We start from the raw sequence: 11,490 nt of genomic DNA, 5'->3' as shown, positions 1-11,490 counted from the left end.
ACTCTCCACCTGTTTCTTACACAAAAGGGTGATGACTTGTATTGTGTCTGAAATCTCCATTTGGAGCTCGATGTACACTAAGTGTATATCATGTTGGGTGGAGTGGAAGAGTGGGAGATGGAGTAATTTTAGACACAAGGGCTTCAATGTGGACTATGTTGGTGGAACTACCTTTTCAAGTAAGTTACTTTCTACAGTAAGCTACAATTTTAGAGTTGTATCGAAACGTCCCTCTAGGATAACTTGAGCCTCAGAGCCTCCCCTCAGTGAGCTCGCCTGCTGTGGCTCCACCAGATATCTTTACCTCAGCTGTCTTCTAGACTAGTTCAGAGGAGCAGCAGCAGCAGCGGCAGCAGCAGCAGCGGTGCACCTTCAAGCTGATCCCTGAGTTCTTCACCTTCCATTTGAAATCGTATTTCAGCATTTAACCAAAGATCAAGGCCATAAAATGCATTCTGAAAGAGTAAATTGAGAGGTTTCTTTTCAGTGGCTCTACTCTCTCCGCTTTTCCAAAGAAAACCCCTTCCAGACATTTAACCATCACAACTGCATCAATGAGATTTGTACTTTTATTGTACTGCGCTGTTTTTGACACTCCAATTATTTATATTATATTTGATTTTTAATATATCATTATTTGTAGGTTTTAGATGTAACGGCCAGAGTAAAATATTCAGGAAGACACACACTCATGGTTGTTTTTGTCAATTCTTTGGAGTACGAATAGCCTGCAAGTCCTAATTTTCAGGCAAAATATATTATGAACTGTGGTAGTGTAGTAGTATTGTATTGAAATGGTACCTTGTGTCAAAAATATTTTTTTTAATTTAATGCGGACAAACACAGACAAAAAATTGAGCAAACACATAATTAAAACATTTATTGCAGTAGCTGTATACCTGTAGAGTAACAAGGATTAACTGTTTCAGTATTTGTGATGCCAAACACCCTCACAACTGACAAACATACTGCGATAAGCAAATCACTCCATCCCACTTAACTTCTTTATATTGTGACATAAATATGAAAAGTGCTCCACGAACTGAATGTCTCCTTAATGCACAAATCAACTCTACAGAAAAAATCAAATGACACAAACTATGATCAAGTTAGTTTTAGAAGCTATATCTTTTAGCATGCTTTTTCCATTGTGTAATTTGCCTTCCATGCTGTGGAACAAAAACAAACCTTTTCAGACAGTGGGCTGATGATTTTTTCACGGTTGATACATTTTCTGCACATGCCTCTCTGCTTTGCCTCAGTGCCACCGACTTTGATTTGTACTTTTTAATATCTGTGTGATTGCGTCTTTTTAAATTTGGCAAACATCCAATGCATAAGGCATTTCATTATCCGACTGGAAATTCTCTGAAGCCGACATGTCCTCGTGGTTTAAATATGAGCATGTCAGTGTTTGAAGGAACCTCATGAAGGCACGTTGATTGAAGTGTTTTCTTATCCAGTGTTTTCTTACGCATGGAAAATAAGAGCCGGTGTGGAAATAATATATACATATGTCCATAAATTGAGGGATTGCACTCAGTTAAATCACAATTTGAATAAAATCTATACATTAATAAGATCAACATTAGATAAAACATTTAGCCATTTACAAATATATTGCTATTTAATTGTACTGAACACTTTCAAAATCAGTTTATAGAGGAGAGCTTTCAGAGTTTTTCATTTTTATAATGCACATATTGAGCACTGACATCCTTCTTACAAAATCGTATATTTAAAAAAAGGTCTGCCTGTGGTGTTTGCAGTACTTAAACAAAAGAGTTATGAAATATGGGCGACACTCAGTATAATACGGGATGGAAATTTGTTTAAAAATCAACCATAAGGTTTTTAAAAAAAATATGCAAATGTTTTCTCATTGTACATTATGCCAAATTATAAATCTTTGCCAAGTTGAAGTCTCAAATCCCATGATGAGCCATTACGGCGACAACAGCCAAGTACTGTCCTATTCACTGTGGTTATTACAGATACATGATAGTGGTTAATAATTCCTATTTACAAACACACAGACAATGACAGAATAAACAAGTGTCCACTAACAGTGTCATTGGAACGATACTTTCTGAAATGTAATTCCATTTTCTTTGATTGTGTCGATTAATATAGTCCTGAACAACTCAATAACAACCACATCACAAATATTTGTATATATTGGTCAGCCATGGTAGTTTTTTTTCTTTTTTCTCGTGATTTGTTTTCTCATTCTCCATTGGTCACGTGTCCTCTCCTCCGATTGTCCACACCACAAGTCAAGTGGACAGAAAAACGTTTCTGCACGTCTTTTAAGAAAATCCATGGAAGTTCATTAAAAAAAAAAAAAAGAGGTTCGAGAGCTATAGTCAAGTTGAATTGTAGAGTACACAGCATAAGCGCTATAGTTCTGTGGCCTACATAGTACATGTGGCTATCACACTGCAGAAGCATCAACTTAAGTGGGGAGAGATGAAGCAAAGAAAGGAATGAATAAAACCGGAGAGGTGCTCAGGTGAGTCGCCTCGTCTCTGTGTCCAGATGGTGAGGCGTCTCACAGCAAAGAAGCAAAGTCCGTCTTATAGCTGCTGGTCCTTGGGGCTGTCCGGGCAGGCGGCTGGCTGGCAGGACTTCAGACTCACCAGTGGAATATCAGCCATCCCACTGCTGTTGAAGTGTCCCTCTCCGCTCCCAAACTGCTTCCTGTCACCGAAATGATCTGACCGCCCGCTCTCGTTTTTCCAGGCTCTGGTCAGAGTGTGTCCATTGAGAAGTTTGTCCTTGGGACCCCACTCCCTCTGAGACCCAAAGTTGGACACGGGCGATTTGGGCTGCTGGTATGTTCCTAGAGTCGGGGGCATCCAGCAGTTGTCTGAATGTCCCAGGACTAGACACTCCTGGGTGCACATCTCTGTAGCTTCCACGAGGCCACGAGGTCCCAGGGGGCCGTCTAAAAAGAAAAGAGAGGAAGAAAAAGAAAAACAGGGCAATGTTAGTCGTCGATCTATCGAAGGATGACAGAGTTGTCCGTCTGAACCAGAAACATACACAGAGATTCAGAAGGGCTGTTGCACAATTGGGTTAGGGTTAAAATAAAAACCTGGATCTAATGGCTTTAAATGTGGGTTCTTCTGGAACTGTTTGGCCTTGGTGGAGGTACATTCTCCACTGAGTACTTTTCTAGTCTTTTATATATATATTATTGTGAATACCACATTGTTTAATACGGTATATACTGTGTGTGCTTCTTTTCAACTCTTTGGTGCACTTATTTCCTAGTGAACCTTTCACCACACGGTATGGCCTGGCCCTTGTATTGTAACTCACTCACATTCAACCTTCACCACGCTCATATGCGACCGCCTGTCATCCTGCTCAGCATGTTCTCCCTCACCCTCCGGTCTGGAGCCTTGAGTTTGCACCTCATCTTATATTGAATACCATTGTCCACAGCGTTCTTCTATTTTAAATTGCTTGGGCACGGTCGGAACTACTATTTCAATTTGCAAGTACCTTATACATACTTAGCTGGTTCAACAACTCTGATCATTTCAATTCCGAATATCCGACGGAGTCGTCAACCTTCATCTCTCACTGCAAAATGTGCCGTCAGACATTTGAGTGTAGCCAGTGGAATTTTAATGGACGTGCTGTTGAAGCTTTATTCGATGTTTTCCAGGTAAAGCTCAGGAACTAAACTAGAATAGGCTTTATCTAGTTTTGTTTTGCAATGTAATAAAATACAGATTTCTTGGCCTTACTATCCCACACCTCACAATCGCTGTTAGATGTGATTAAACTGCGATTTCTGAATATTTGAATGCACCTACATAGCGCGTCTTTTCTATTTATCTTCAATTCAACGGAGTCAATGAGAATAAGAATTATGTTGTTGATCTGCTTTTTCAAATTGCCATGAATGAAAAAGGCTGGTTCCCAATGCCAAAGAAAAGAGAGGGAGGATTAAGGAGGCAGATAAGTGTCTGGCCAGAAAGGATGACGTAACGTCCATAGTCAAAATTGCACTGACCCACAATGAAAATAACCTGGAACAGTCCCAATGTCTCTGTGAGGGGGTGGGGCTGTCAACCTCCAGCTCTGATCCAGGTGCAGTAAAACCTGGACAAGGAAAGGCTCCAGTGGAATAAGGAGAAGACCTGACTCTGAGTCCCTCGGGATTTCCGAGCAGTCTCAGGAAGACGAGGAAGAGGAGAGAGCAAAACGTAGGAATGAACTACGTGAGACTGACGACTCTCCAGGTTCAGAGAGAAAAACAAAGACAGGATCTAAATGGAGACAATCCCTCAGCTCCGACTAAGAACATGAGCGACTCAGCTCTGACCCCTGCAAGTGATATCAACCCTAACCCCACTAAACCCTGGGTTCTCTTTCCTCTATCTCTTTTTTTATCTCTCCTTACCTTCATCCTAAACTCCAATCTCCTCACCTCACTCTCCACTCACCCTCCCCTCCCATCCCTCAAGCCTTAATTTTGACTAGAACTCAACATGAAATGATACTGGTGATTCTCCCCTATAATCCAGTGGCTCTACAGTCCTATAATTGTATGCTGTCTAAATAACAACTAATATTTTGAAAAGCGAAGGTTGAAGCTTTTCTCAGGAGCCACTTATTGGAAAAACCCAAGACGATACTTTCTCAGGTTGTCAGAAATACACACCTTGAGTTATAACTTAACATGGTACAAATGGAGCCGTCCCTAATAAGACAATATAAATATTGACACTTGAAAGTATTCGCCCAGTGATTAGGTTATATATTACTATACTGTTATATATTATATTATTATAATAAACTATATTTCTGACACATACCTAATGTCAATACAAATACTTTCTTGAGTCTTGGTACCAACAGCACAAGCTCCCTCTTTCTTGAGTCTGTATGATGTCAAACAAATTATTCAAACCCCCTTTCCAACATGTTAAATGGTCAATTTGTGCTACAACAATTCATCTGCAGGACTTTCTTCTCTAGCTCCTTCTATGATGACAGACTGTCATCATAGAAGGAGCTAGACAGCGTCATTGACAGTGCATCACTATTCAGCCCCCCCACAAAAATCACACTCCTCAGTGTTTCAGTCAGCATTTGTTTAAATCTCATTTGATAGAGAAACCTGAATAATGCATGAAATGTAACGCTGCGCTGCCATTTGAAGATATCTGGTCCTTTGAGTCAGTTTCCCTTTCCCTGTTCAAAGGAGCAGGCAGTTCTGTCTGATTGTATATCAAACTGCAAAAGGTAATAGATTCATCTGTTTTTTTCACCTGAGAGAGAAAACGTTACCTATTAATTGTAATTAATCTTAATTTGTCCCTTTGCTTCACAAGCAGCTAATTGCCTTGTAGGTAGGTTGTGCACAATTTCCCAGAAAGAAGTTTTTTCTCCTTGTTAATTTGAACTTATTTGACTCAGCTGGAGAAGAACAGATGGGATAAAACACACTCGTATCGAGTCATCATGTTAAACGTAATACAATTGAGTGGTTACAGGTTCAATCTCAAGTATTATTTTTTATTTTATCATGGTGCTATTTAGAAAAATGTCTTAAATGGCTACTCAACCTCCACTTAAATCATTTCTGACACTGGATAAATACTTGCAGTGATGGGAAGGCTGATCATTGCCAACACTGAGAACAATAAATCGTTTTGGATTGCCAGGAGTTATGGTTGAGTCCCAAAGGTTCAACCTGCTCCCTCATGTCAAAGCATGAATAATGAAGATTTGAAACTCAATTGAAAAATGTTTCTGTTATTTCTTCGTTGGGATCTGTGAGTGAATACAAATCCACAACTCATCAATATGCAGTGGCACAATCGCAAAATTATAAATGTGTGTCAATCGTTAACACCTTTTCTCTTAATTATTAAACATCAGTCTTCTCAAATGCAGTGTCAACAAATTAAACCTATAAAATAATACAACTATTGCATAAACTGCAGGGCTTCTGTAATTGATTGAAATGTTCCTACAACTCAACATGTATGACATTCTATCCTTAGGTAATTTCAGTCTTCTCCCATGTTGATTGATTATCCAACAATGTATATCGTGATTTGACGCTATATATGTACAATTGAATTGGACGCAATTTAGAAAACAAATATATACATTTTGTTTTCGCTTGCAAAGCATTAACACAAATAAAAGAGTTTTCACACGGAGAGTACTGGAGAAAATAAAGATGACAAGAATATTGTGTTAGCTCGTTTTCTGTGTTTTTTTAATGACCGCGATTCAGTCATGGATATGTAAGAGAATATGAACTGATTAAATTCTGGTTTAATAAGTCCGTGCCTCATGTTCTGTCTAAGCCCTGCTGCCTGCGCCTTTGTTCCTGGCTTTGAAAACACATTCTGATGCAAGCCGTGGAGAGAGCCAGGGCCCGAAGTGAGAGTCAGTCGCTCTGCTGCGCGAATGTGGAGTCCATCACAATAACAGGCATCCATAATTGGCATATGAGGAGTCTAACCAAGACACACATTATCATAGTTGCATGAAGAACAACAGAGACGGTACCCGGGAGACGGGCAAGATGAATTCCTTAAATGAGATTGTAGACGAGTGAGGAGATGTCCGGGGAGCTGTTAGGGGAGCGAGATGGAAGAAAGAGGAAATGACTGCATACATGTGCATGGTGTGCAGAGCCGAGCAGATGAACTATTAACACATCGGCAATGTGCATGTGACTTACTCTTCTGTGTTAGGTATATGAGGATCGGAAAGGCGAGATAATGGTGACGACACTATTGGTAATTCATCATTTTGGAGAGGTTGAAAAATAACATAAACAAAGGCTGAGTGTTTCAGAGACAGAGACCGAAGTGTAACGTAGCATTTCATAACAGTTGGAGGAGCAAATTGAATCTCTTAAATTCCCGGCCTAACCCGTCTCGTGAAGTTCACCTCTCTGCACTTCCCCATGGCTATAGAAGTATTAGCTATGTTCCTTTGAAGGGACATCAAACCTGCCAATTGTGCAGCGAAGAGGATAAATATGTTCTCTTCTTCTACATTACATTACATTACATTACATGTCATTTAGCTGACGCCTTTATCCAAAGCGACTTACATTTTTTTTTAGAACACTCATCATTTTATGAGGGGCCATCTAGGGGTTCAGTATCTTGCCAAGGATACTTAGGCATGCAGATGGGATAGAGTGGGATTCGAACCGGCGACCTTCATGTTGCAGAGCACCCGCTCTATCCCCTAGGCCACGCTCTCCCCCTTCTTCTCTATTCTTCACAATGTTTCACCATCAACTTTCAGTGACACCCCCCAGGGACGATGCAGAATCCGGTGTTTTCCTGTTTGCTGTCTCAAACTTTCAAACTTCAGTGCAGATCTTGCAGAGACAACCCTACGCCTCGATTAACAGCGAGTAAATGTATGTTGATATGGAAACTACGAAGCAGATTGGAATTAAAAGACTTCTGTATAATGTTATATAGTTAACTGTTACTATGTAAATTTAGGGTTAGGGTCGGAATATGTGAATTATTCCCTGAAAAATCAATGATCCTGTTAAAAATGCCATATGTTGCTATGTTAAGGTGACTGGATCTGTCCCTTTAACCACATATACATTTTTATTTTGGGGGGGGGGGCCTTCCCTCTTAACAAACAAACCCACGAGCAGTCCAAGGTAGAAACAACGCCTCTCTGGCAGAGTAACGTATGGAAACGGACAATGTCAGATCCTTTATGCGACAGAAATCGGACTGTTGTGAGATGTAAGGAGAGATATGGCTCCCACTTCAGTATCATTCTAACTGATCTCTATTTTTAGCTTTTAATGATTAAGGACTGCTCGGCTCAAATCGTCCTGTCACCACACCACTGGTGTATCTGTATGGATATTAGCAGTTTGTGCATTGATTATACCATAATTATAAGACTGTGATGTCTGTATTTAATTGAACGAAAGCAGAGCCAGTCATTAATCAAGGACACTTTGTACTCTGCTATTCCCCCGGTGGATTAAATATGACCATTTGCATGGAGATTGGTCCAATCAGTGGCCCCGATGGGCAACGGTGGATAATTTGTATCAGTCATTCCCTGTTAATCTCTGCAGACCTGCTGTTTAAAGCAATGAAGAGACAAAGACTGAATCAAAGACTTTAAAGAATCCTTACCTTCACGGTGGTACGTATGAAATACTGGCCTGCGACTAGTTTTATGGGATATAGAATAAGTCCACATATATGTGTTCAAGAGGAACTTAAACAGCCAAATAGTATTAAACAATGTGTGAGGCTGATATTTGATCACAATCACCAATTAACCATTAGCCACAGAAGACTGATTCAACTCTATCTTCTAGAAATACTGACTGAATTGTTTTTCTCTTAAAGTAAGGAAATGTTGTTAGTTTACATATTTGGCAAATTTCAAATCTATTGGTGCACAGCGTATCAGTAAAATGGCCAATCTATTAATTCATACATATATATGTGTGTGTGTGGGTGTGTTTGTATAGTGGTTCTTATGATCTTATATGTTATAAATACTTATATATCAGATATCTGTTTTTACAGTACACCCACTTGTACCTGCTCCATTACTTCGATTTGTATGGTTTTGTTTGTTTTGATGAAGGACAGGGAAAAGATTGTGACGTGCTTCAATACAGCCAGAAGTTTGTTTAAAAAAAAATCTATCCCCGACCTTAACCGGAGCCCTTTGTTACCTGGACCCAGCCAAGGTCCGAACAGAGGATGTAAAGGCTGCTCTCTGGAATGACAGCTGTGCACGTCGGTTGCCTCCAGCCGGCAACACGATGCAAATGGAAGGATCCACTTTCTGCCACCTCAATTGAGAGCAGTTCAAAATACAAACTTGACCAAATCACCAAATCACTCCTCTCTTTCACCAACTGAGAATTAAAAAAAAATTCACAATTCTGTTGTTGCCTTTATAATAATGTGTCTCCCGCTCCGGGAGTCCAACTTCACACACACGCAAATAAATACTCTGCTTTGAAAGTAAAGCTCAGCAGACCACGTATATTCCAAAGTGAAACAAAACACAACACAATAATTGCGCTGTCTCTGTGTGTGTGTCTTGACTGGCTCCCTGTTGCATATAGATGAAGTCCCACCATTAAAGAGTGCAGGGGTACGTGTGGTATGTTTAATTGGAAGGAGACTGTAAGAGGTAGAACTGTCTTCCCTCAGCCCTCTTATCTGACACTGAAGAAGAAAGACTTACAGAGTCAGTACTGCCTATGAAGCACAGTCGGTCACCAACCTAAACTCCAGCCTCCATGAAGCTCCATTCTCACACTTTCCCTGTTATCTCTAAGCTCCACCTGCTCCTTTTCGTCTCGTCCAATCACGACCTGACACGCTCACCTGTAGCCAATGACTAGCATTCAGCTGTCATTTCAGCACCGTGGTGTTTACTGATCCACCTCCAGCTCCTAAAGCTCCTCCTCAGCTGTGGATGCCCGGCCGTCCAATCAAACCCTCTCATCTGAACCCTCCTCCCTCGTCCACCTCATCTCCACCAGGGCCCCAGTTGAAATCATCTAATTCATAAAATAATTCCCATGGAGATCTACTTCCTTCCTGGTCTGTTCCGCCTACAATACAATCAATCAATCAATCACTGTATTGATTGGTGCTATTTATAAAGCACCTTTCAAAACAAATCTATTGTAGTTCAAAGTGCTTCACAGGCGATTGACAAAATGTAAAAAACCACATATACATTGTAAAAGATTACAATTAATAACTGTAGTTTTTGTTGATAAAGCAAGACAGAATAAATTTTCCGAAGAAAGATATCACAAATATATATTTACATTAGATTTTACTTCAAACATTCGTATTTCTATTTTGGGTCATGCAAATAGCGTAATCATGGATCTGTTATCGCCCCAAAATCCACGTGACTTTGAAAAGCCCAGGAGCCGTCAGCCGACATACTGCTCCTCCCGCTGACACCTTGAAGAGCCGTGGACAGATGATAAGCACCAGCACACCACGACACTACATGTGTAGATAAGAGGCCACTGGGCATGTGCTCCATTGTGCTGCGTTGTGCTCGAAAAGCAAAGTTAGGAATCTGAAATAGATCCGGTTGGGCCCAGTGAAATAAAGAAACGTAACTCCTTTATGACATCTCTCATCCTGATTATGCTTTTAAAGTAATTAAATGTAATTTTTCTAACTAGGCAAATATAGGCTTTCTGAATATGAGGCCTGTAAGCAGCTCTATTGTATATGAATTAAAAGTATCACATCATGTTATGAGAACATAGGTTTATACTCAAATTGAAATCTTCTGGACGTGATGATAGATAGATAGATAGATAGACAGATAGATAGATAGATAGGTAGATAGGTAGATAGGTAGATAGATAGATAGATAGATAGATAGATAGATAGGTAGATAGATAGATGGATCATTCCAGTACTGACAAAAAAGAACATTATTCCAGTTCAATTAAAACCATCTTCAAGAAAGGGACTCTGAATCTTTGTATTAATGTCCACCACCAAAAACTGTACTTGTCAGAACCTGCAGTGCAAAACATGTAACATATAACACACACCATGTTCCCTTTATTCACACAAAATGGCCTCCTCATCCTTAAGTGCTGCTTTGTCTGAGCATAGCCCGTTGCCTATGGTTACTCTGGTCAGGAAGACAAGTTTCTTCATGCACTTGCACACAGACACACACACACAAAAAATCACACGCACATACAAACTCACACACTCACTCCGAAACACCAAACACACACACAAGCAAATAGCCGGTGGCTGGTGTTTGTTGCAGCGCCCCTGAGTGCTTTAAATAACACTGAGGCACAGGTGTTGAGGAATGCAGGGGATTCGGAGCTGTGCTGACTTTTGCTTACAGCATTGTGCAAATGTTGCAGATGTCCACAAAGACGGATAACTTGAAGACAAAGAAACCATTAGATTGCCTCCTGATACAAAGTCATTAGGATGAGCCAGGAGCCGGTCTGCTTGATTGCGCAGAATCTGATGAGTAAATATAAGCCACGAGCAACAATTGCTGTTTATCGATATCGACACTTTGCGCGAACTCCGTTCACGTTCCTCTCTTTAAATCGTCCTACTCAGCGTGAGCAGATGGCAGAGGTCACAGAGGAGGAGAGAATCATCCTCTTTTTTTTAAGAGGGGCCAGAGGTTGTTTGCAACTGTGAGGGAGGATTCTTGTTCTAGTCGTCGGGGTATTACAAATTAGATAACGATTGGCTAATTAATTGGATGCACACTATCAGCGCTGACGTGCCAGCCCCTCGCCAACAACCTACAGGCCTCCGGATGGCAAGGGGGAGCGGCTGGAGAGGGAGTGAGAGTGATTGAGTGCGGGGGATTTAGTGTCCATGGGGCTTGTTTATTTATCCATGCTGTTAAGCATGCCCAGATGTTATTTGGGGATGAATTAGGCTTTGTTTTGGTCCGACATGGAGGCTCAAAGTG

The 11,490-nt window shown here is 40.6% G+C and overlaps 1 protein-coding gene across 2 annotated transcripts in view; it reads right to left on the bottom strand.

Annotated features, from left to right (window-relative positions):
- Positions 1-865: 865 nt before the first annotated feature.
- Positions 866-11,490, bottom strand: part of LOC133935331 (protocadherin-9) — a 191,814-nt gene continuing 181,189 nt past the window's right edge. For both annotated transcript variants that reach the window (XM_062381244.1, XM_062381250.1), the window contains exon 5: positions 866-2,947. In XM_062381244.1, coding sequence (XP_062237228.1) covers positions 2,577-2,947 — 371 coding nt within the window. In that variant the 3' untranslated portion in view covers positions 866-2,576. The remainder of the gene's footprint in view (positions 2,948-11,490) is intronic.

Source organism: Platichthys flesus, chromosome 1 (assembly GCF_949316205.1).
Source record: "Platichthys flesus chromosome 1, fPlaFle2.1, whole genome shotgun sequence".
Classification (NCBI taxonomy): Eukaryota; Metazoa; Chordata; class Actinopteri; order Pleuronectiformes; family Pleuronectidae; genus Platichthys; species Platichthys flesus.
The sequence above is the reverse complement of the archived record's forward strand: the minus strand, read 5'-3'. Positions and strand labels throughout refer to the sequence as shown.